The sequence below is a fragment of the Martes martes genome (genome assembly GCF_963455335.1).
Source record: "Martes martes genome assembly, chromosome: 15".
Taxonomy (NCBI): Eukaryota; Metazoa; Chordata; class Mammalia; order Carnivora; family Mustelidae; genus Martes; species Martes martes.
This window is the reverse complement of record NC_137903.1, coordinates 6,123,280-6,150,672: the sequence shown is the minus strand read 5'-3', so window position 1 is coordinate 6,150,672 and position 27,393 is coordinate 6,123,280. Positions and strand designations below refer to the sequence as shown.

General features: G+C 40.4%; 2 protein-coding genes across 3 annotated transcripts in view; both read right to left on the bottom strand.

Moving 5' to 3' along the window:
- ATF6 (activating transcription factor 6) overlaps nucleotides 1-27,393 on the bottom strand; it is a 209,964-nt gene that overhangs the window by 61,311 nt on the left and 121,260 nt on the right. The gene's annotated exons all lie outside the window — the stretch shown is intronic.
- On the bottom strand, nucleotides 18,043-19,115 carry LOC308355555 (proteasome activator complex subunit 3-like; the record flags this gene model as incomplete). Its single annotated transcript, XM_080823886.1, is given in 2 exon segments — nucleotides 18,043-18,377; nucleotides 18,380-19,115. Coding segments are annotated over 2 exon segments (1,071 nt in total).

The window sequence follows — 27,393 nt, the reverse complement described above, 5'->3', positions numbered from 1 at the left end:
TATTTTAATTAACTTAGTTCTCCAAAGAGAAACCTAGAATGATCATGGACTCCTCCATTTTTCTTACCTTCAACACTAAATATGCCCCTTTCTTATTCCCAAGCGTAAATCTGTATTAGCTCCTCTCAGACACCTGTATTCACTCTTTGGTAATCTCCTTTAGTCTCAGGGTTTTAAATATTATCTGCACGCTGATGACTCCCAAATTTATATTTCTCGCCCGTCTCACTCCCTTGGCCTTGACTCCTATATCCAACTGCCTGCTCAAAACACTTGGACCTCTCAAAGTTAAGATATCCAGAACTAAGCTCCTGATATACCTCTCAAATGTGCTTCTCCCACAGCGTTTCCCATCTCAGTGGCAATGTCATTCTTCTCAGATACGCAGCCGAAGACCCTGCAGTATTCTCATACTCCATATTCAATCTATCAGAGAAACCTATCAATGCTGCTTTCCAAATACATCGAGACCTGAACCATCAGTCCAAGCCACCACCACCATCTGTGTCACTACAACAGCCTCCTCAATGGTCTGCTTCTGCTCTGTCTTCCTTCAAGTCCATTCTCATGAGAGCAACCGCAATGATCCTGTTAAAATGTCTACTGCAATGTTGCATGACTTCCCATCTCAGAGTAAAATTAAAATAACCTCAGTGGTCTTTAAGGCTGTATATGTTTTGACCCAGCTACTCCGACATCTCTTCCGATGTCATCTTCCGTGGTTCTTTCCCCTATTTATTCTGCTGCTGCGGCCCCGGCCTCCTTTCCTGTTTCCCCCCTATACCAAGCATATTCTTGCTTCCCGGCCTTTGTACCTGCTGCCCCCCCGCCCCCGGATACGAGCACGGAGTCTGCTTGTCCCTCTTGCTCTGCCCCTCCTCTCTCTCTGTCTCTCTCAAATAAATAAAATATTTTAAAAAAGAAAAAGTTCAGAGTACCTAACTGGAAAATACGCTCATCAGAAACAATAACATGAAAAAAAAAAAAAGGAAAAAGAAACAGTAATATGAGAAGCACAACTGGAGGCAATCACACTAACTGTAAATCACTTACTCTCTTCATCAGAGTTCAGCTGTTAAAGAGATGCCCCTAAGAAACAGAGCCATCACTTTAAGACACCGCCCAGCACCTACCTTTGGAAACACTCGGAACAATGTAACAAGAATCTAAGCTGCTTCATCAAAAATCTGCGAGAACTGATGAATGAATTCAGTCAAGTCAGAGGATACAAAGTCAACGTACAGAAATCTGTTGCATTTCTATACACTAATACTGAAGCAGCAGAAAGGGAAATTAAGAAAATAATCCATTTACAACCACACCAAAAATATTAAGATACCTAGGAATAAGCCTAATGAAGATCTGAAAGACCCGTACTCTGAAAACTACAGAACACTCATGAAAGAAACTGAGAGGACACAAAGAAATGGAAAGACATCTCACAGATGGGAAGAAAAAAATACTGTTAAAATGTCTACATGACCCAAAGCAATCTACACATTTAATGCAATCCCTATCAAAACACCAACAGCTTTTTTCACAGAACCAGAACAAGGGCATCTGGATGGTTCAGTCGGTTAAGTATCTGCCTTCGATCCAGGTCATGATCCTGGGGTTCTGGGATGGAGCCTGACGTCAGGCTCCTTGCTCAGTGAGGAGCCTGCTTCTCCCTCTCCCTCTCCTGTTGCTTGTGCTCTCTCTAATAAATTAAATCTTTCAAAAAAGATGATTAAAAAAATAAAATTTTTTTAAAAAAGAACTAGAACAAATAACCCTAATGTGTGTGTATGGAACCACAAAAGACCCTGAACAGCCAAAGCAATCTTGAAGAAGAAAAGCAAAGCTGGAGGCATCATGTTCCAGACTTGAAGTGATACTACAAAGCTGCAGTAAGCGAACAATATGGCACCGGCACAAAAATAGACACACAGATCAATGAACAGAAAAGAAAACCTAGAAATGAACCCTCAATTATATGGTCAATTAATCTTCAATAGGGCAGGAAAGAATATCCAATGGGGAAAACAAATGGTTTTGGGAGAACTGGACAGCAGTTGCGAAAGAATGAGAAAGAATGAAACCAGATCCCTTTCTTAGATCATACCCAAAAAATAAATTCAAAAAGGATGAAAGACCTAAATGTGAGACCTGAAACCATAAATATTCTAGAAGAGAACACAAGCAGTAATTTCTCTGACACCAGCTGAAGCAACTTTCCAGATCTGTCTCTGGAGTCAAGGGAAACAAAAGCAAAAATAAACTACTGAGACTATATCAAAATACAATGCCTCAGTGAAGGAAACAACCAGTCAAACTAGAAGGCAACATATGGAAAGGGAGAAGATATTCGCAAATGACATACCTGATAAAGGGTTAGCACCCAAAATATATAAAGAGCTTATAAAACTCAACACCCCAAAACCGAATAATCCAATTAAAAAACAGGCAGAACATATGAACAGATACTTCTCCAAAGAAGACATCCAGATGGCCAGCAGACACATGAAAAGATGCTCCACATCACTCATCATCAGGGAAATGCAAATCAAAACCACAATGAGAGATCACCTCACAGCTGTCAGGATGGCTGGAATCAGCAGCACAAGAAGCAACAGGTGTTGGCGAGGATGTGGAGAAAAAGCAACACTCACGCACTGTTGGTGGGAATGCAAACTGGTGCGGCCACTGTGGAAAACAACATGGAGGTTCCCCGAAAAGTTAAAAACAGAACTACCTTATGATCCAGCAATCACACCAGTGGGTCTTAACCCAAAGAACACAAGAACATCAATTCAAAGGGATACACGCACCCTTACGTTTGTAGCAGAGTTACCTGTAATAGCCAAGACACGGAAGCTGCCCGCGTGTCCATCGACGGATGGATGGATGAAGAAGATGTGGTATATGTATTATTCTGCCATGAAAAAGAATGAAATCTTTCTATTTACAACAACATGGATGCAACTAGAGAGTTGCATTTTAAGAAACCAAACGAGCAAAGGGAAAAAATGAGTGAGAGATCAAGAAACAGACTCAGAGGGAACAAAGTGATGGTCACCGGAGGGGAGGGCTGGGGAGGACGGGTGCAACAGGTGATGGAGACTGAGGAGGACACTTGCTGTGATGAGCAGCGGGGATGTGCGGAAGGGCCGAATCACTGTACCACACACCCGAAACTGTTATAACGCTGTATGTTGACGACACCGGAATTACAATGAAACTTGAAAAAAGAAAAAGAATCTAAGCTGGAGTTCACTCTCCAGTGTGAGGTCTGCAAGCGCAGATATGAGTAATTAATGGCGGAGCTGGAGGAAATGAGATGTGTTCAGCCCTGCCCTGGAATGGCAGGTCGCGCACAGGAGTTCTCACTGGCAGTGGGAGGCCAGTAAGAGAACGCTCCTTATTTTAGAGGAGTACGTAGGGGGAGGGGGATTTCTTTTCCTAAGTTTTAGATCTTTGCTCTTGCAGGAATTTCCTTCTATTAGGAAATATGGCTACAGATAGACTCTTCGCACCTATCAAATGGTTCTGCATTCTGACTTCACAGACCATCGTGGAAAACCCTACCAACACTGAGCTCAGAAGACATGGCGGGTGACAACCTAGACAAAATGGCTGACTGGAGTATTAGGCTAATTATGAGGAGGAGTGATAAACTGAAAAGGGAAATAAATGCCTATTAATTAGGAAAACAAATAGGTACTATTAAAAAAAAACCCACTAAGGAAAGTGTCTAGGAAATGAATATTAGATAACAAAAGGAGTTAAAGATATTCACCTGACTAACCCTAACCCTCTCTTTGTTTCAACATTCTCACAGTTATTAAGCAAAGATACTAAACTACTGCAAAAAGGTTACATAAATAAAACAACCCAAAGCAATCTAAAATTTCCCTGAAGTTTTTTTCTATTTTCCAACTCTTTATTTGTGATATATTTGCTATATTTGTAACACTCAAAAAGCATATAAATACAGAATATATATTTAACTACGAGGCAGTGGCTAATAAAGTGAAAATCGGGGCCCAACGTCCTTCTTCAACTGTACAATATCACCCAAACGCTAATAATCTCAAATTTTTCCTTTTCTTTCCCACCACATTCTTTCACGGATACTCAACTCTACAGTGAGGTTCCCGGAGTCTGGAATGCCCTTGCTGTTTATTATTCCGAGTGACAGAATACCTATTCACCTTGTATAACTCAGCTTACATTTTCATCTTTGAAGGCTTTACGATCATCTCCCTCCCATCCCTAAAATCTCAGGTTTGGTCAAGTTTTATGTAGGAGATTCTCTTGAAGGTCTGCTGTTACATTCCAAAAGTCAAGCAAAATAGGACAGAAATTATACTGAGCAAAGGCACAGAGGCACGGGGCAGGAAGAAGCCTTACAGATCAGGGAGTCTATGCTCTCATTTAAAAAAACCGAGCTCAGCTAGGATTTAGACCCAGCTCTGTCAAAAACAATTTCATCCCAACATACCAACAATCACCAAATCAAAATAAGTGTTTCTGAAATCACCAAGGAAAAAGACACTGAGAACTTCTAAGTGGAAAATATAATTCACTCATGAAAGGCCGTTTATCAAACTACTAAGACTACTGGAATCTGTCCGCTATGTGGGTGGGTTTCTGGGATGTCCCTAAATAAAAGGAAATCAAGAGCCATCCCAACTTCTCAAACATACTTATCTATCAGGTCACATTTATCTATAATATAAAATTTCTGGTCTGTCCCCGGGTACATCTGGTTTTTCTTTGTGTGTGATCAGGAAGCAGGTGCTACCTTTAACATCACTCTGAATCGCATAAGATCAAGATGCTAAAGATACTGGGGAGAAAATGGTCATCACTGATAATCTTTATCGCCTCTAATTTATACAAATGACAGGTAATTATATGAAAGTAACAACTACTGATGATAGTAAATGAAAGTAAACTGAAGTAATTTCACATGAACATAGAGAATTATTTCAGTATTATCGATAAGACCCCAAAATGCATTTGCATAAATAATTCTAGCATGGGCACATACTGAAGTCAAAATAAATATAGGCAGCCTTATATACATATTAGTAATTATTCTTACATGTTTTAAGTCATGAGTCAGGGAAACTGTCCTATAAATCCCTGAATCTATTATTTATTTCTACAGCTCCCAGGATACACCTTTTCCTGAAGAGAATCAAGAATCGTTAAAATAGGGGCACTTGGGTGGCTCAGTGGGTTAAAGCCTCTGCCTTCGGCTCAGGTCATGGTCCCAGGGTCCTGGGATCGAGCCCCACATCAGGCTCTCCGCTCAGCGGGGAGCCTGCTTCCTCCTCTCTCTCTGCCTGCTTCTCTGCCTACTTGTGAACTGTCTGTCAAGTAAATAAATAAAATCTTTAAAAAAAAAAAAGAATCGTTAAAATGGGATGAAATACATGTATGACTCTACTATGGGCAGAAAATCAAAGAATGATCGAAGTATGACCTGACAACTCTCAGAATATAAAACATAAAAATCTCACCAACATCAAATAGTAAGGTAAAATTCCTGGACAGTAGTATTAGACCACAAACTTCAGGTTGAGTATATAACTTAGCTGTTTAAAATGATCCAAGAGCAAGTTCAAATCCAGAAACAAAAAACAGCTGCTGTCTGCTACCCACAGGAGCACTGTCAGACTATGAATATAAAACCAATTTATGGCTGGCTCACCTAAAACATACTTAAGTATACCAGGAAGTGGGGGGAGGTTGAGACTGAAGAATACGTCTTAGTCACTCGAGACCAAGTGGCTTTAAAAACTACAGAAGTACATACATATGACTCATATGCATGATAAACAGGAAAACTTGTTTTATCGTAGGTAAGGGTAATGTTTGTTTAATTAATAAAGGACAGGACGGGGGCACCTGGCTGGTTCAGTCAGTAGAGCATGTGACTCTTGATCCTGGGGTTATGATTTCAAGCCCCACGATTGGTGTAGAGTTTACTTAATTAAAAAATGTATATGACAGAATAATGTATGCGTAGTTGACATAGTGCTCTGTCTATTGTAATTTTGTACCAAACACTGTATCATTGTGACTAAGATTACACAGCAAAAGTATTCCCAAACATAAGTTAGTAAATGCATTAATATTAACTGTGATCCCAAAAACATGTACAGAAATGTTGTCATATATGCTTGAACAAAATACAAGATCAGTAAATCCTCAGGATATGTTAGTCAATGTTAGTCAATTTTATGCTTTAGTAAGGTCATAGCGCCTCTTGAAATTACTGAGAAGAGATCAAGATTATATCTAAGAAAATAAATTAGCCATTAATCTCACAGTGTAGCTAAAAACTTCAGAGGAAATTTAGGTTAGAAATTATTGAGGTTTCAAGCAGAATAAATAAATTAATTAAAAGATATTCCAGCATTAGTTCATTAAAAGAAACATCAATCTGTCTCTTACATAAACATGTTTAAATTAATTTAAGAGACCAACACAGGAGCACCTGGGTGACTCAGTCAGTTAAGCGGCTGCCTTCAGCTCAGATCATGATCCCAGGGTCCTGGGATCAAGCCCCACATCAGGCTCCCCGCTCAATGGGGAGCCTGCTTCTCCCTCTCCCACTCCTCTGCTCGTGTTCCCTCTCTCACTGTCTCTCTCTCTGTCAAATAAATAAATAAAATCTTTAAAAAAGAGAGAGAGACCAACCCAGCACTACTGTGAATAATACTAAAAATTTCAAATTTATTTTCTAGGCATAATTTTTTTTAAAGATTTTATTTACTTATTAGAGAGCAAGAGACACACCCACACAACAAGCAGGGGAGAGAGGGAGAAGCAGACTCCCCGCTGAGCAGGGAGCCTGATGCGGGGCTCGATCCCAGGACCCCGGGATCAAGACCCAAGGCAAAGGCAGACACTTAACCGACTGAGTCACCCAGGTGCCCCTAGGCAGAATTTTAAAATTTAAGTTCTAGGCAGAACTTTTAAATTAAATCTTTTTGAGTAAATTTAAATGGTTTCTGAAGTAGGAATGGAAGAGTTAAAAGGAGTGAGTAATATTTCTTTCAGATTAGGATAATTCCCATAGCCTTTGCTTTTATCAAAGGTTTCATTTTTCAATTTTGAAATGTCATTCAATTTTCAAATGCTTAAATCTCCTTAGGGAGCTGAAGACTGTTTTGCAAAACATTTTTACAGAATAAGCATATCCCATGTAATCCATAGGTTTAAGTCTCAATGTATGTACTTGCAAAACAAAAAATTAGCACATACTATAGAACTAAGAAAAGATTTTCTTTTCTTTTCTTTTCTTTTAAAGATTTTATTTATTTACGTATTTGTCAGAGAGAGAGAGAGAGAGAGAGCACAAGCAGGCAGAGGCAGAGAAAGAAGCAGGTTCCCCGCTGAGCAAGGAGCCGGATGTAGGTCTTGATCCTAGGACCCTGGGATCATGACCTGAGCCGAAGGCAGACACTTAATCAACTGAGCCACCCAGGCATCCCAAGGAAATATTCTTTTAATAAGTTACATTTGCTTGCTTTATTTTTTAAAGATTTATTTAATTTTATATTAGAGAGAGAGAGAAAGAGCACGAGCAGAGGGAGAGAGAATCTCAAGCGGACTCTGCACTAAGCACAGAGCGGACATGGGGCTCGATCTCACAACCCTGAGATCATGACATGAGCCTAAACCAAAAATTAGATGTTTAACCGACTATGCCACCCAGGCTTCCCTTTGTTTGCCTGCTTTAATCAAGCTATTCTGACTTCATTTGTTGTTGCCAATACTTTTTATCTTCTTTCTAAAAGTTTAAACATCATCAAGATAAAAAGCTTTTGAAACGGTGGACAAAACCAAAAGACAACTGAAAGAATGGGAGGAGATATTTGCAAATGTCTTATCAGATAAAGGGCTAGTATCCAAATCTATAAAATAACTTATCAAACTCAACACCCAAAGAGCAAATAATCCAATCAAGAAATGGGCAGAAGACACAGACATTTCTGCAAACAAGACCTCCAAACAGCCAAAAGGCACATGAAAAAGTGCTCAACATCACTTGGCATCAGGGAAATACAAATCAAAACCACAATGAGATCCACCTCACACCAGTCAGAATGGCTAAAATTAACAAATCAGGAAACGGCAGATGTTGGCGAGGATGCGGAGAAAGGGGAACCCTCCTACACTATTGGTGGGAATGCAAGCTGGTGCGGCCACTCTGGAAAACAGCATGGAGGGTCCTCAAAGAGTTGAAAATAGAGCTACCCTACAACCCAGCAATCGCACTACTGGGTATTTACCCTAAAGATACAAATGTAGTGATCCGAAGGGGCACCTGTACCCCAATGTTCATAGCAGCAATGTCCACAATAGCCAAACTATGGAAAGAGCCCAGTTGTCCATCAAAAGATGAATAGATAAAGAAGATGTGGTATACACACACACACACACACACACACACACACACACACAGAATATTACTCAGCCATCAAAAAACGAATCTTGCCATTTGCAATGACATGGATGGAGCTAGAGGCTATTATATGCTAAGCAAAATGAGTCAATCGGAGAAAGACAATTATCATATGATCTCAGTCCTATGGAGAATTTAAGAAACAAAACAGAGGAACACAGGAGAAGAGAGGGAAAATAAAACACGATGAAATCAGAGAGGGAGACAAACCATAAGAGACTCCCAAGCATAAGAAATAAACTGAGGGGTGTTGGAAGGAAATGGAGTAACTGGGTGACAGGCATTAAGGTGGGCACATGATGTAATGAGCACTGGGTCTTATACACAACTAATGAATCACTGAACTCTACCTCTGAAACAAATAATATACTTTATGTTAATTGTATGCAAATAAAATTAAATTTAAAAGTAAAAATTTAAAGATATTACTTTCATCAAAATCAACTTACTCTTCCTACTATACTACTTATATCATTTTTAGACTTCTTATAATAAAATCCAATAGTGTGGGGATGCCTGGGTGGCTCCAGTTGGTTAAGCGTCTGCCTTCGGCTCAGGTCATGATCCCAGGGTCCTAGGATCGAGCCCCGCATCGGGCTCCCTGCTCGGTGGGCAGCCTGCTTCGCCCTCTCCCTCTGCCTCTCCCCTCATCCTGTTCATGCTTGCTCACTCTCTCCCTCTCTCGAATAAATAAAATCTTTTAAAAAATAAATAAAACAGAACAATGTGGAGCTTAAATGCAGAAGAACTGCATTTAACTTACTGTGTCTTATTGAAAATATTAACCCTCAGCTCATGAGGTTTATAAAATGACTTTCTGAGAGGTCTTTTTTTTCATGCCGTCTGTTAACTATCCATAAGCAGAACTGAGTATTCCTCCTCCCCAGAACAGCGACCAGATAGTCCAACTTCTTCAGCTCTGGATGGGAGCCTAACAGTGCAGTGAGCTGTGAAATGTGGAGGTCATGTGCTCACAATAATTTTGTGCTTGGCTCACGGCATAAATGCAGAGAGAAAAGCAAAGACAAATATTCACCAATATTAAAGCAGCAGAGGAAGAAGGCAGCGGTGTGTTGAGTTCACTATACTTACTCTAAACTGTACAAAATTTTTGAAATAATTTTTTAAAAGATTTTGTTTATTTAAGAGCGAAAGAGACTGAATACGTAGGAGGAGGGGCAGAGGGAGACAGACCGGAGAGCCGGATGCGGAACTCGATCCCAGGACCCTGGGATCAAGAGCTGAGCCGAAGGCAGATACTTAACCCACCGAGCCGACCCGGGAGGCCTCGTGAAATAATTTTTGTGCAAAATGTTTTAAGTCTTCATATTTATTAGCAAATAAAACTTAACAAAATCTGAAAGAATTCCTTCTTAACTATTTAACGAACTGTATTAATGTTCAAGTACTAAAGACACTATTGAACTTTTTAGTACAGGAATCTGGAAGACAGAGCTTTATGTGCACGAGCACAGAGAACCAGTGCTGAGAAACAATTCTCAGGATTCTTCCCTCTTTGATATACTAGAGTTATTTCTCCACAACTCGTGGCTAGAAAAGTAATAAGGAATTACTGGTGTTGTTAATGGGGTGAGAGAGTTGTTTTCGGTGGGGATTCAGCGCAGATGTTTGGAATAACTTGCAGCTGTCGCCGGGTGAGCAGGCTTAATGAAATTACTGGGAGTACGGAAGGAGAGCTGCCAGGAGCGCTTGAAAACATTCGCATTATGGTGACATGAAAAGTTTAATTAGAAGCCAGAAACTGCCCTTTGTGTTTACTTCTGAATCCGATTTTTAGGTGTCTCACACCTAGAATTGTCACGTATTTCTGGGTCCACATCCACATACACGTTCAACTGCAGCAAAGTGCCTCACTCGTTGACTGTATGTCTTAGGAGAAAAGGGAGAAACAATTTTCTGTAGTTTGACCTAGTTTGGATTTAGTTCAATTTAATTCAAAAATACTTCAGAAATTTACTGCAGGCAAACCCCCAAAAGAGCGAATAAAAAAGCTCACTATTCTCAAGGAACTTATGTAGAGAGACTATACATCGACATAAAAAAAAAATAAAGAAACATAATTATTATGGGGATTCAATGGCACTATGGGGATCTGAGTGTTCAAACGCTGCTCCGTGAGGGACAGCCTGACTTTGCCTACAGATACCTGGAGGCACCAGGGGTAAGTTATTCTTTCGCCCACACAAAAACAGTCTGGGTCTCAATTTTTATAAAAAGATGCCAAACTTACCATCTATTTGGTTTCTAAGAATTATTTATTTATTTATTTATTTATTTGACACAGAGAGAGAGAGAGAGAGATCACAACTAGGCAGAGAGAGGGGGAAGCAGGCTCCCCGCTGAGCAGAGAGCCAGATGCGGCCTCGATCCCAGGACCCTGAGACCACGACCTGAGCGGAAGGCAGAGGCGTAACCCACTGAGCCACCCAGGCGCCCATCTATTTGGTTTCTAAAGCATACAAAGCTGCCCTGAAGTAGCCATACAGGTGACCATACTCTAGGCATTCCCCAAAGTCTGGGTGACAGACATGCTATTTAGAAGGCATGGTTATGGGGCGTTCTAGCCATCCACTCCTTCAGGCATTCTAAGTTCTAAGATCAAGCTGGTGGTGTCCAGAGAGGCTTGGTTCACAAAGTTTAGGCTCTCCCTGAATGGCTTTTACTGAATTGTACACTATGAACTGGATGGCAAACTAATAAAAATTTTACTAAAAATCAAAAAATCCACACTTCATGAAATACTAGGTCCCCATAATACACCACTGTCCAAAGTTCTGTTTCAGCTTCAAGGCTCATCCCAATTACCTTAGAAATCTTAGCTCGCATGCAGTTCTGTCCAACTTTATATATATAAGTAACTTCATACTTTCTAGTATACAAATTAAAAGGTGAAAAGAAACGTGTGAAATTTTAATAATCTATTTAACCCAGTACAGCTAGAATATTATCATCTAACATGTAATTGATGTAAAAATTGAGGTATTTTATTTCTTTATACTAAATCTTCAAACTCTAGTGTGCCTTTTATGCTTTTAGCCCATCTCTGTGACCAGTTACATCTGAAGACTAGTATGTACTGTACCGAATACAGTGCAGCGCTAGAGGATAAACTTCTTTTGGGAAATGATCCTTTTGGGCTTCCGCCCCAAGAAAACTCTACAGCTCTTCCGCTTTCCCCCTTTATCCCGTAGGTTATCAGGAATAGCAGCCCTAACCCCGTAAAAACTCCACTTAGCAATTCTTTGGTGGTGAAGATTAGGAGTGGCGGAGTTGGTTAGTAGGACATTTTTAATTCATACATTAAAAAAGTGAAAAAACAAATTCTTGTAATATACTTCTCCTGGTCTGTTCCCAGATGCTCTAAAAGCACCAACCTCTAACACAAAAGGCCTTCCTGATGGTATAGAGTGACTCCTCCTCAGAAGGATATGGGATTGGAGCTACTGAGACTCTCCTGGGTTTTGTTTAGTAAGAATTATTTTTATAACCAAATTACATTTAACATAAATTTAGAGATTTAAAAAAATTTTTCTTTACACAATCTTAAGTAAAAATTTTGCAGGTTTAGAAACATTTCAACTTCTCAAATTCTGTGGAATAAGTAACACACCACATCATAAGGACATGTTAAGGAATTCTACTAGTTTGCATGTTTCTAGAAGAACTCTCTTTTACCATAATCTCATTTATTGATAATAGGGAGACAGTGTAGTGCAGTGAAAAGAGCACTAGCCTGAAATGGAAGATGATTTGGCTTCCTGACTTTGCTTTGCAGTGAGTTATGACACTATGTAACTTTCTGGGTCTTAATTTCTCCATTCTCCATCTGTACATCTCTGAATCTCAAACAATTAAAATTGAAAACTATATTCAACAATTTCAAAATGCTTTACACTTTGAAAGCAATAGTATTTGAAACAAATGTTATGGTTTCCAACATAAGGTTGTAAAACTTTGTAAACGTGAGCTTGAGTAACAAAGCTAGAACAAATGGCCAAACTGTGAAAGGAACCTAATTCTGATTATAGGTTCACCTCCTGTTCATCAGCACCTGCCAGCTTTTCATGAATTAATAAAAAATCACACTTGACATTCTCTATGTGACATTATTCATTAAATTTAGCTTACCAGCCAGACATTTTAAATGTGAATGACGGGGCTCACTAAGCTTCACCGATAAAATTCTGCTAATTGACCTTAAGGAACTTAAAGTTTTCACACAACAGGGGGCACCCGGGTGGCTCGGTGGGTTAAGCAGCTAACTGATCAGCGACAACTCTTGATTTTGGCTCAGGTCATGATCTCAGGGTCAGGAGCTCAAGCCGGCACTGGGCTCCCTGCTTGTCCTTCTCTTTCCCCCTTTGCCCCTCCCCTTGCTGGTGTGTGCTTTCTCTCAAATAAATACATAAAGTCTTTTTTTTTTTTTTAAGAGAGACTTAGCCCAATAAAGAAAACAACAGACAAATGTATGGTCATCTCATATAAAGCACCTATTATTGTTGATGAAAAGGTAAGTCATGAAACTCCTAAATGTATATTCTGTTTCCCATGAACAATTTCAGTTCAAGGTGGGCAGATACTCATGTGTTAGTGTAGCGTTCCAACGTGGAGAACAAGGGTGGTCCAGCACCTGTTTCTTAACTGACTGAGTCCTTTGTTTTCTTCAAAAAGATCAGTAATTTCTAAAAAATGCCTTGATGTCAGTGCACAATAGGATCTTTCAGAAATGTTTAAATGTTGACAGAGGAAGTAGGATTCCCTCCTACTCATAACAAATCATGCAAGCAGGAATAACTCATCTAATCAGTATAAAATAATGTAATTGCTTTCTTGAACATATTTTAAACAGGTAATTAGTATGCTTTTCTTGGGGCGGGGGGGAATAAGCACTAAATAATAATTACAGCTGTATGCTAATGCCATATGGAAGCCCCAACCCAACAGCAGAGTACAATCCTAATCTAAATACCTAGACATTCTCCCAGTCATCTAGGCACATGTCCTCCTGGCTACCAGATCTCTATTTTCCACACTCTAGTCAAAATCCCTGACTCAAACAAATATTCTCACACTTACAAGACAGAGCCATAAGGACCCCTGAAAAACAGAATGAAAGAGGGCTTATCTATTGCTATCTGAATCTGGGGTATCACTCAAATGAAGTTATAATGGGTAAGATTGGGTTGAAATACAAATGCTTATCCTCTACAGAAATATGAATAATGAATTTGCAATGATTTAAAATATTCTTTAAAATATGTATTCTTTAAAATAAATGAAACCCACATAGACACTTCTGTAACTTTGATCTTAAGGGTTCTAAGTGATTTCTCCATTATTTTTCAAAATTTCTGAGGGTTAAGATAGTTCTTTTAAACTTTAAAACTGATCACACAGTTATCTATTAATGGTTAAGGCCATCTGGTTAAGAATTCTGCAGACACATGAAAACTTCATAAAAACTATAAGAATTTTTGCCTCTAACAACCCAGAAATCTATAAACAATTCAGTAATTTTTTAAAAACCCTTTAAGCTCCAAAGTTTAAGAATGTTAAAATTAAGCCTTTTCTACATCATTTATATGATTTAAGAAAGGTATTCTTCACTCATTTCTAAAAGCCAGATCTATCAATTTCTAAGGTTCCAATCAAATTTGAGTTAGTAGCCTTCACAAAGTACAAGAGTAATTTAAAACTAAAATTATTTAATCCCCAAGTAAGTTTTTAGAACTATTTTTTAAGAATAAAACATCAGAGGGGCGCCTGGGTGGCTCAGTGGTTTAAGCCTCTGCCTTCGGCTCAGGTCATGATCCCAGCGTCCTGGGATCGAGCCCCGCATTGGGCTCTCTGCTCAGCAGGGAGCCTGCTTCCTCCCTTCTCTCTCTGCTTGCCTCTCTGCCTACTTGTGATCTGCCCGTCAAATAAATAAATAAAATCTTAAAAAAAAAAAAAAAGAATAAAACATCAGAACATTCTCTCAAGTGGTCTTTTTTTTTTTTTAAGATTTTATTTATTTATTTGACAGAGATCACAAGTAGGCAGAGAGGCAGGCAGAGAGAGAGGAAGGGAAGCAGGCTCCCCACTGAGCAGAGAGCCCAATGTAGGGTTCCATCCCAGGACCCCCGGATCATGACCTGAGCAGAAGGCACAGGCCTTAATCCACTGAGCCACCCAGGTGCCCCAATTCAGTGGTCTTTTTAACGGGAACAAAAACGGAGATGTAAATACTAATAATAGGCGAATAACATATATTAGAAACCATGCTTTTACACCAACTCTTAAAATAAGCCTATTATTTTAAGAGCTTTTGCAACCATTTTCAAGAAAGGGAAAATCACAAAGGGCCTAATTTTTGCAGAAGAGACTTTATAAAAGCATTCCAACTCCATTTGGTTTTCTACATTATTAGAACAGGGGACAATACAAATACCAAAAACCCTTACCTACAAAGGACAAGCATATGTTCTTAGTAAAGACATGCCTGGGTGTTAGAGACTATTTGTTTCAATCTGGCACAGGTTTGACAGCTTCAGAGTGAAAAAAACAAGCAGAAGATGATAGTTGTATCATGCATGGAAGAGGTATTTTAAACCTTAGAAGATTAACTCTGCTTGAAAACTAACCAAGTTTGGACTTCCCTTAACACTGTCCATTACAAATTTGTGTGCCATTAAATGCCTGCCAAATTGTATGAACCGACAGTAGGGTTCCTGGCACTTTTGTGATTCGGATATAACACCTTACAAGGAAAATAAAGAGAACTCTCCAGGGGGAACATCAAATGCAAATAGAGATTTTTCAATCATATCTTTTGTTGTTGTTGCTGCTGGAGGAAAAAACTCAAAGTCAGATTGGAGAGACAGTCTTTTCAGAAGTTCAATGGAAGAATAAACTTGTTTTGCCTCGATATCATTTTCTAGTTTACTTCCGAAATAAAGTTTCTAATAAGTCAGCTGACAAATCTTTCTAATCTATACAGGTTGGAATAGAAAAATGTTCATCTCCATTTCTGTAAGAACAGGACCAAGGTTCATTTTCTAGATAAAACTATAAATAAAATTTTAAAAATCAAAGGTAATTGCAACAGAATTTTATGTCTCTAACTTACTCCACTCATGGAGAAATGTCTTTTCACTCCCTCAAGTGAAACACATAAGGAAAATGAAAGCAGAAGAAATGCCAGGAATCATCAGACACTTCCTAGACAGACAGATAATGACGCCAACCTCAGGAAAACCTAACAGGTATCCTACCACCTCAGAAAAACAAAAAACTACCCACCACAAATATTGCGGTATAGTTCAAACTTGGAAATATAACTTGTCTAAAAAAAAAATGCAAAAGAAAACATCGCTGCTTTACATCTTAAACAATTCTTGCTGATAAATAGGGAATGTTTTTACAACACCGTGTAAAGTCAAGTCTGTACGTAAAGGTTCACGCTGGTTTTCGCCCTTGGCAACCAAAACACACTTGAAGAGAAACTGTTTTCACTTCAGAAGTCATTTCACTCATTAAATGGTGAAAGAAGAGGTGAAGTTATTCATGTTTTTTTTTTTAAAGATTTTATTTATTTATTTGATAGAGATCACAAGCAGGCAGAGAGGCAGGCAGAGAGAGAGAGGAGAAAGCAGGCTCTCCATGGAGCAGAGAGCCCGATGTGGGGCTCGATCCCAGGACCCTGGGATCATGACCTGAGCCGAAGGCAGAGGCTTTAACCCACTGAGCCACCCAGGCGCCCCGAAGTTATTCATGTTTTGACCTTACCCATAAGCAAGTTCAGAAGGTAACTGCATTTATAGCAAGAACTATACCCTTACAAAGATGTTATTTTAAAAAAAGGAGAAAAGGTAGAATTACAAGTAAGTTTTAAAATAGATACTGGCCTCTTTTATATGGTCACCTCGTTTCAGAGGATCTTACATAGACAAGAAATTTCAATGGGAAATAGGTTTTCATCTCTCACAAAAATTAAACTTAATCCCTCATCATTTTCCCACCAAAAACTCATTTGAGAAATAATTTATTGCATAAAAGCATTACTATACATTATTTAAAAAAATTAAGGTCATACTTATGTATGCATAAAATTTCAAAAATATTATGAGGATTCAGGGCACAAGTTGTTATTAACTCGGAAAAAGAGATGAAGCTATCCATCGTGCACAGAAATAATCTCATTCCTATTATAAAAAGGGATCAAAAATAACTCCCACTCATGCTTTTTCCAAATGTGTTATTACATAACCTCCACACCTGGTGTTTCTGAGTGATAAAGATGCTTGAATGATAGTAATACTAAGAAAAGGTGTTCTGAATAGACATACTTAAGCTGACTAAAGTGTATTTATTACCAAAAAACATAAAATTCTGTAACAAAAGCCATGATGGACAAAGGATTAATCACATCAAAAGCAAGAAATTCCCTCTAACGCACTGAGGTGACACAGAGTGCAATAATTCACTGTACCTGAAACTGAAATCTGGAAATGCTGGACTTGAAAAATATCAACAGTATAGATCATGGCTGAAAAGATAATGGTTTCCTCTCAACCAGGCAGCAAAAGCAGGAGGAAAAAACTCAAAGTCACATTTTAGAGTCTTTAAATATAAATAGTAATTCATATAATGTGAGACAGAAATTTGAATGAGAGGCCGTAAGAGACCTCTCAAGAGACAAAAGGGGAAGAGAGATGAAATTCAATTGAGGAGAAAAAAAAGTAAACATGATACAAAGCTTAAAGGATTCAGCAGGACCTCAGGAGATAAATGAATACACAGAAGGAATTCTAAGCTGTGTGAAAGGAAACCAGAAGATGCGGAGATGGTAGAAAGCTGTGCAAGGAAGCAGTTTTCAGAGTCCTCTTCATTTTAAGGGAGCCACGGCAGTCCATTTCTTTAGAACAATGAAGATCTGTTACTCTTTACACACTCATTTTTCTTACACATCAGAGCTGAAAAATATCAACGGTATGAGTCCAAATGAGGACAGAAATCCTATACCTCTGAAGATTACAGTTCAGATAAGCACACTTAGTACATCATAAAACGTTAAAACCAAGTTTTATTTCAATCTGCCAAACTGGAGACATACAATGACCTAAACCCCTTTCCTTGCGAAAAACAAACGATGGTGGTAAAGGAGCATTTCAGAGGTTTGAACAAAGTAACATAGAGCAGAACCTTAGGAAAGGCTTCATTTAATTTTCTTTTGAACTTTAGGTTTTTCTTTGAGTAACCCCTGAAACCATTCAATGTCACCAATGCCATAAAAAAGAAACCCTGGCCAACATTCATCTACAAAACTGCTTTTAAAAACAGCAGTCCTCCTCCTTAGCCAGCCCTACCATGGTCTGTCCCCATCCTCTCGGGGAAAAAAAAAGCAAGTAACAACTACACCACAAGGGCTGAGTGTGAGGATAAAGCCGTACGAAATTGTCATTAAACATAACGCACATTTCCAGTCGCTTCATCACCTGTAGAGTCATTAAGAACCCCTTTTGGCTGCCTAAACAGCTGGGCCACCTCCTGAAGGAAAGAGGGGTGGAGAAAGGCCCTCAGTAGAGGTTGTCAGTGTTGGTGCCCCGAGGAGTTTTGATCTTCTCGATGTTTTTGAGGATCACGTCGTGCACGGTGGCATACTGGTTCCGAACGTGCAGCAGCATCTGGCGCACGCTCAGATGCTCGTTCTCGTCCAACTCGGCCACCGTGCGGCGGTCATCTTCCACCTGCGGGTACTTCACGATCTTGGACACCAGCTTGGCCCTGGTGTTGCAGTAGGGGGAGAAGCGGCGCAGGTAGGAGGCTGCGGTGCTCTCCACGGTCCACAGCCGGTCCACGGTGTCCTCCTGGATGGACACGCCGAAGTTGTTGCCGTCCTCCACCTTCGGATGAGCAGCTGCACCCACATCCGCACCGTGTTGCATTTCTCTCTCAGCAGCTCGATCTCGGGCTTTCCCCGCTCAATCAGCTCCACCAGATGCCGGTTGCTCCGCAGCAGCTGTCCCTCGCCCCCGGGCAGGGCCGGCACCTTGAGCGAGGACTGGGGCTGCAGCGGCGGCGGGTCCCGGTTGGGCCCGTCCCCCGCGGGGTCGGGCACGGCGTGGGGCTCCAGGACGGGCACCGAGCGGATCCTGGACGGGTCTTGCAGGCGCAGCTCCCGGACCCGACTGTCCAGCTCCGACAGCTTCTGAGGGAAGAAGGTGGACACCAGATCCTCGGCCTCCTGCGCGATGCGGGCTCGAAATGAATCCACCTTCCCCTGCACGTCCTGCTCCGGCTCCAGCGGGGAAGCCACGCCGTCCGGACACCACCCGGGCTTCCCCCACCTCCGCCGGCAGGCCTTGGGCGGCCGCCGCAGCCGCCAACTCCCAACAGACCACGCCCAGGGCCGCCGGAAATGACGTCGCGGAGTCCGGGCGGCCCGTGCGGGAAGAGACAGGAAGCCGCACGCGGGGCCTGGCCTCCCAGCGACGCCCCAGCCAGGCAGCCCCGCTTTCTGGGTCACGTGTGTGGGGGTGGGAGAGGAGTCTCCGCCGATCCAGGCTCCCCGAGCAGTCCCTGGCCCCCTCCTCAACCTGCCGGCCCCTAGGCCGGAAGCCTGTGCACGATTGATGGCCCCGAAGAACATCGTTAAACTTAAGCGCCGTGAAGACCAAGCAACAACGTACTTTACACAGGAGCTCAAGGAAACCCACGATCCCTGGATTCCGGACACACGGTCTCCTTGGAAAGTCACCTCGAGAAACGAGCTCTCCAGAGTAGGCTCACTTCTGGAGAGCCAGAAGTCAGACCTTTACTGGTAACTTGAGCGTATCCATGCTTTCCCCTTGCAAAGTCACAAGTGGCTCCCCCTTCACTGGGGCATTTTAATCAGGTTAGTAAAGTTCTGAGCTCTTCTATGGCTTACTTCAAACAATTTTTAGTTTGAGTTACAAATGTTAAGTTCTAGGACTCTTCTTAAAGCTCATCTTCTTTGGGATGATTAACAATTTAAATCTGGACCGTAAGACTAAAGTATCAAATATCTTCAATTTGATAACTATATTGTAGTTACAGAAGTGAATATACAGGGACGCCTGGGTGGCTCAGTTGGTTGGGCGGCTGCCTTCGGCTCAGGTCATGATCCCAGCGTCCTGGGATCGAGTCCCACATCGGGCTCCTTGCTCGGCAGGGAGCCTGCTTCTCCCTCTGCCTCTGCCTACCACTCTGTCTGCCTGTGCTCGCTCTCCCTCTCTCTAACAAATAAATTTAAAAAAAAAAAGTGAATATACAAAAAAAATTTTTTAAGTGAATATCCTTTTTTTAAATACACACTACAGTATTAAGGGATAAAGTGACAGGATATATTTAACTTCAGACAGTTTGCAAAAATAGTGTGCATGTAGATGTGTACAGAGAATGTTAAAGCAAGTGGAAAAATGTTAAAAACTGATTAATCCATATAAAGGTGTATGGGAGTTCAGTACTGTAACTTTTCTGAAGCTTGAACTTACTTCAAAATAAAAAGTGAGGAGTGGCTGGGTGGCTCACCTTAAGTATCTGCCTTTGGCTCAGGTCATGATCCCAGGGTCCTGGGATCCAGTCCCACCTAAGGATCCCTGCTCTGGGGGAATCCTACTTCTCCCTCTCTCACTTCCCCTGCTTGTGTTCCCTCTCTCACTGTCTCTCTACTCTGTCAAATAAATAAATAAAATCTTTCAAAAAATAAAAATAAAAAGTGAAAAAAACTACCTTTTCCCTAAAGGCTTCCAGAATCATAGAGAAAAATTCTGTAACCTTCTAAAATTTCACTCCATTTGTTTATTTTCATTTCCCTGAGATAACTTCCTTTTGTTCTTTGCAACACCACACTGCATGCCTTTGATTTTATAAATTATTGAAGTTTAGTTCAAAAGATTATTCTGAAGATGCCACAGTTTAGTTCTGAATGTACCTGTCACCTCAACTGGACTGTAAACTTCTTCAGGACATAAGTGAAGTCTTAATTTGTTGACATCACATGTGGCACAAGGCCTGGCATGGAGCAGGTACTCAATACATGTCTGATGAAATGACCTTGAATTAGTAAGATTTTAGCAAACCATAATTTCACAAGATCTAGAACAGAAAAGAAAATATCAACAAGACAAACATGTTATAGGTTGGGCTTCCCAGCAAGCGCACAGATTGCTTATAGGAGGTTTTTCAGGGAGTGTTCTTGAGAAAGGACCTGAGAAAAGGAAGAGACGTAACAGGGGGAGAAGTTAGGCACCGATGCGCTCTCAGAGCCTCAGATGACCCCACGGAAAACCAGGAAGGCCCCTTCACAGTTGTCCTGAGTTGGGGACAAGGTAATTCCTGAAGATGACTGTTTGGCAGGACTTCCAGCAGTTGGAAAAATAAACTCTTTAGTTTTGAGGCAGTAACTGGGGAGTGAACAAAGCTTCAAGTACCTATGTATCACGGTAAGATACATATACTAACAAACTAGTGATTTAAGTTGTATTCAAGTCAACTGTGTTCAGCCCCAATTAGGGGCTGAAATTTCTGTGTTTAGATCACGGCATGTCTTGGGATGTGACAAAAAAGGATGTGGTGGAGAGAATTATATTTTCAAAAATACATGTTTGGATAAAGGTGTATATGTATTGTGGCTCTACGGGGAGGTCTACTGGGGAATTACCGCTAAGTTGGATCTTATGGTGTCTGGGAAAGTGGCAGCAACTGAGGCAGGAAAAGTAAGCAAGGACCAGCTCATGGAGGCAGAGCCCTCTTTGCCAAGATAAGGAAGTTGGATTTAATAAAAGCCAATGAAGGGATTCAGGTGGGGTGGGGGAACCCACGCAGATGGATGACTTCAGTGAGGAGGTGGATATGATGAAGAGAATAGAGAGGGGCTGCTGATTTAACACAAATGGTAAAGCCTCATTCAGAGGATGGCAATAGGGCTGGAGAGAAGACTCTAGAAAGTTTTAGGAAGTATAATTACAATACATGGTGACAGTTTTGGATGTGGAGGGATAAGAAAAGGCAGATTTTGATATTAATTTTTTCTTTTTCTTTTTTTTTTTTTGGTTAGAAAAAGATTTCCTATTTACACTTACATTAAACTTCTAAGAGATGACTTGGATAGCCATACATTTTTATACATGCAAATTTACATTCAAAGTTATGGGGATTCAGCTAGGGTGAGCAAACAGAAAAGGAAAATCAAATCTTGAAACATGACCAGTTTTCCCATATCTTGATTTTCTTCATAACTTTAGCCATAAAAGATTACAAGGGGGCTACCATGGAAATTCTCTTTAATGTGAAAAACATCCCCAATGTTATATATGATTTACCAAATACATAACTACTCTATTCTCAAAGGGAAAATATTTCTAGCTGCTCTCTTAAAGAAGTGGGGACTTACTTTCTATTTATGACACTGACTAATGCAGCCATTTATATGAAATTATTTTCTTTCAGTGTCTGATAACAGGATATAAAATCCTTTGCGGGGGCTCAGCTGCTCTTTTTTCTAGGGTGGTGTAAGAATTTCATTTATTCGTAATATGTTTCTTGTCCTTGTTAATTAGAGCAGCAGTTGGCAGGAAAATGACAGCTCCTATTTTTTCTTTCCCCACTGACCAACAGCAAGCAGCAGTTGTTTTTGAAAATTATTTAATGCACTTACATGCCTTGATTCAACCCATGAAATTAACACTGAGTGCTAACAGGTGGAGGAAGGCTGGGAACAGCTGTGTAGAGTGTTGTCTCGTTGGGGTCAGTTTCTCCCTTCTCCACCGTCCAGCAGGATTCGGCATGTACTGATGCCAATAAAGACACACCACTTTAATTTCAGGAATACCTACAAATTTGTGGACTGATTTATCCTTTAACTATCCTCCAACTCTGAAACCATGCCCCTGAAGGAAGGATTCTGTGGTCCTATGTATGAGTTCCATTTGTAGAATTATTCTAAGCAACTGCTGTGACAACTCTTGGATATAAGTGTAACTGAGGATACAGACTGGAATTGAATCCTTCAAGATACTTATTTACCCACTGATTTCTGTCAATAAGTTAGGAGAAATACAATCAATGGGACTAAACCTACATTAAGATTCAGGTGAGTGGTAATATTTATCCCCTTATGTTTATGAGGTTGCAACAGATCTTAAGTTATTTAGGCCAAAGGGCTTCACTCACAACTTAGGAACACCCCCAGTAAGCATAAAAGGCTTAGTTCTACAATGTAGTCCAGAAAACCCTGCCAGAGGCACTTTCTTGAGCGGACAAGTATCTTACGTCCCCTTCCTTCATTCTTCCTCCTAGACTGCTGCAGTGGTTGCTGCGAATTCAATATCTCGAGAACCAGGGTCCAGATGTGACCAGAGCACGCCTCACCTGAAGACAAGTGCCACTACAGCGTGTGTGGCTAAGGCTGTGCAGTGGCCCTGCTGGGTTCAAACCCCGGCTTCGCTACTTACTAGCCATGGACACTGCTCAGTTATTTAACCTCCCTGAGCCTCATTTTCTTTACCTATAAAATGAGCAATAGAATAATAGTGCTTTCATAAAAGCTGTTCTGAGGATGAAGTCAGTGACTCCACGTGAAGAGGTCAGCACACTGCCTGGACCATGGCAACTGCTCAATGTTAGCTATTATTGAAGGAGTCTCCTCATCAGCATTTCAAAATCTCCTTTCGCCCTCTGAAATGGAAAACTGTGAATCCTCTATGAACAAACCAAGATCTAATTTTCTTGTTCACTGTCGTCTTATACATCAGTGAGGACTCCCTGTATTGCAGAGTTGAATATAAGAATTAAAAAAAAAAAAAAAAAACTGGCTTAAATTTCTGAGGTCCTTGTATTTAGAGGCCACCATATCACAGGGCAGAGAAGCACAAACTTTACTGTCACCATGGCTGAAAAGGACATTTCTTGGCTGAACCCCTTCATGTCTTCATCAAGTTCATATGACTTTATCTTACAAATGACAATAACTGGTATAGTTTGTTAACAATGATGTCTACTATCAAGGATCTGTAAGATCACTGATTAACAAATCTATTGACCTCTGGGTCCTAGATTCTTGACTTTTTAAAATGCTTTGGCCAATGACTCTCTACCAGAGCCACCGATGGCTCCCTTGTTTACAAAATCCCTGTTCTGGATGAACAATGAATCCTCTAGTTCTGCATTTCTCATACTGGAGGCCATCAGTTCCCTGTAATGACCTCTGTGAATTCACTTTGATGATAAAATAATTGATTTAAGCATATTCTAGAATTGCCATGCAATTTAGGGGCCCATAATTATATTCTTTTAGGATTATGATACCACCAAGTACCACTCCTTTAACTGATCAGAGAGAGGGGAGCGTATTAGGTATAGTTATCCCTTTCCCCTTCCTCTCCAAATTCTGTTAAGAACAAAGACTTTCTTATTGGGTCAAAGACAGAAATCTGGAAGGAGAATCAGGTTCTCAGAGAGTGCTCAACAGCGAGGAAATGTCTTAGGAGACATTGCAAGAACCTGCGCCATGAAGGTCAGCATCACCTTCATGTGTCAGTAATGACTCCTTCACGAAAACATGATCCTTTTACATTAATGCAGGCTGCTAATTTTAATTTTATTATCTTTGTAGTTTTATTTATATTTAAGTTATACAATTATTTTGGGTTTTTTTTTAAGTTTTTTTTTTTTTTTTAATTTATTTAAGAGAGCGAGCACGAGCAGGGGGAGGGCAGAGGAACAGGGAGGGGGAGAAGCAGAAAGCAGGAAGCCCAACGCGGGGCTCCATCCCAGGACCCTGAGATCATGACCTGAGCAGAAGGCAGACGCTTAACTGACTGAACCACCCAGGTGCCCACAATTATTCTGGTTTTTCTAGATGTAAATCTGCAAATGTAAGATGTTTTGAGAACTTAGTTCAGTGCTTGTCTGTGCTTAAAGCGTAACAATAATGCTGAGGAATTTTTTCCTTTAAAAGAAATCCTTTCCTTTAGAAGTACACTCTTCTAACACCCTGTACAAACAATTACAGAGTTATCTTCCTGAAATGCACGTCTGGCCGCATTCTGTGTTCTACAGGGTGAGGACCAAACTCCTTAAGCCTGGCCCACAAGCGCCTTCATGACTGGATCCCGCCATCTTGTATTTCCCAGAACCAGCCTACGTTTCCCAACGGGTTCTCCGTCATGTCCTCTGCTTTTACGTCTTCACCTCTCTCTGGGTGAGATGCCACCTTGCCTCGTCTTCCTCCCACTCTCCACCCTGCTCATTCACCCTTCTACAATCAACTCAAGGAGTGTTTATGAAGAAACTTTCCCTGGTACCACCTTCTCCTTCCTAGGTGAGGTGAGCGTTCTTGGCACAAGTGACGTAGTGTAATAGTATCAACCTCATGAAGCTGCTGAGGGGATTAAATGCAACAACTTACATAAAACAGCTAGGACAGTAAATGCTTCATAAATAGCAGTAGTTTTACTTGTAATCTTAAGAGTATTCTGCATGTCTCTCTTTGCTAGTTCCTACCACAGTGCTGTAATTTTAGACTGACAAGTCACTGTTCTCCACCATAATGAACTTTTTGGGAGGGCAAGGATTTGGGCTTACTCGTTTTTATACAGTCTGCGGTAGCACAGGTCTGGGAGTAGCAGGTGTCAGTGAACATTTGCTGAATGAATAAATGAACGAATGAAGCAAAACAGGATGAAGTTTACGAGACAGGACGTGAGGAGCAGAAGAGATGGGACTCTCAAGCCACTTCTCTTTTTCTTTTTCCCCCGGGAGAGTTGCTGGACTGTGCTTACAGCTTAAAAAATCCCTTTGGGGACCGCACAGCAGTCTTGTGGGTTGAACTCTGGGGATTTATATAGGAGAGGTGGGAAGGTTTCCTTCTCCCACCAACGGCATGCAGGATTTGACATTCTGCGTCTGACCGCGGTAACAGCCAGAATTCCAAGAGTCGCTGTACTGCTCAGTTCTACGAAATCGCCCTCACTGGAGGTGAGGAGCATACCGGAGCTGCTCTGTACAACCGGGCTTGTGCGGTGCTGTGTGTTTGCGCAAAGTGAACATACTGGGGCGTTCTCGAGAGGTCTACACAAGGAGTAAGGCCGATGCTGGCTCTGACTCATGCTCCTACTGTTTATTTATAGCTTCTTATTAGTATGGGATTTGTTTTATTTGGCAAAAATACAAGATTTCGACGGACTGAGAGAGGAAGATGTAAGAAAATGCCTAAGCATAAAGCTTCTACAGCTGAATAATAATCTGTAACTCGGTGCTGTATCAACAGGCTCCCCAGGGGCCGCCGCAAGCCGAAACCACTCCAGCATTCCGAATTTCATGGGCCGCAGACTTTACTGCTAAAAGTAAAGGAGTGGTTAACTGAAGCTTTTATTCCTCCATAGACACTTCCATTTATAAATGCTAAACTCACTAGTTGAGGCTAAATTTTCTGGTCAGTATACAAAATATGTACAATGAGCTCTTAAGTTCTCTAAGTAATTTTCAGCAACAACAGAAATGGTCAAAAGCCAAAATTAAAAATTTAAAAACACAAGCCCAAGATTTTATATGCTTCAACCTGGGAAAAAAGTACTTTCTCAATGTTCACTTAAAATTACTCTCTGTCCTCTTACTCTGGTCTTCTTTCCTTCTTTTTTTAAAGATTTTATTTATTTGAGAGAGGGAGAGAGCGAGCAGGAGCACAAGCAGGGCGGAGGGAGGGAGAGAGAGAGAACTGCAAGCAAACTTCCCTCTGAGCAATGGGCCCAATGCCAGGCTTGATCTCACGACCCTGAGCCATGACCTGAGCCGAAATCAAGTGTCAGCCACTTAATGGACTGTGCTACCCAGGCGTGCCTCTGGTTTTCTTTTATGGCATTTATCACAAACTGACATTCTTTTACATATGTATTTGCATATTAGTATTTGTCCCTAGAACATGAAAGTGAGGGCTTTCTTTTGTTTATCACTGGATTCTTTACAGTGAGAACAGTCTGGAATATAATGGCTACTCATTAAATATTTTGTTGTGTGAATAACAATAAAATTGGATAAATCTCTTGATTAAATAATTCTCTGAGGACAGCTACATTTGTGGAAGAGTCTTTTTTTTTTTAATTATGAAAGTAAAGCAATTACTCAAATATAGTCACATTTAGCATGAATCAAAGTTTTGGGGATAATAAGAATTCTTAGAATGCCTAAAGAACAAACCTGTTTATGCTTTAAGGTATCTCCTCTTTATTTTTTCTCTTAAAAATCAACAAAAGAGGTACTGCTGGTTTTAAAAAATTGGGATTTGATATTTATCACTACCATTCACCTTCTTAAAATAGAAGTGTTTGTTTCAAAATGAAATTAAGATTCTCGTGGAAAGTATGCCTTCCTAGCTCTATATTTTAAACTCAAGTCAACTACACAGAACCATAGTAAAATCTGAAAAATATCAATAAAAACAATGGAGTCTGGAGTTGTTTTAGTTCTATTAAGTGTTTTGCTTAAGAACACTGTATTCTTCCTAATGTACGCTGAACACAAAATTGGTAAAACAATTCTAAGAGGACAAGAGCTTTGAAACAAACAGCAATCAGTATATGCACAGATTTTGGTTGACCATTTCTTTGTGTATGATAGAGTATTATAAATACTTAAGATGTTTTACTAAAAAATAAGATAAACTTTATTACTAAAAAGTTGACCCCAAAACCTCAGACGTAAGTGAAGCTGTTTCATCAGAATAGACTTGAGCTATTTTATAATCTTGAATTCAAGTTATTTTGTCATTAATTTTTTATCCTTTTAATAATCTATGGACTTCTATTATATATAATAATGTAAGGTTAACAGGCTTCATCTAAAAATGAGAAAGAACCACAACTCTGTACAATAACTTTTATTAATTACGAAACCTACGCTGATGTAAT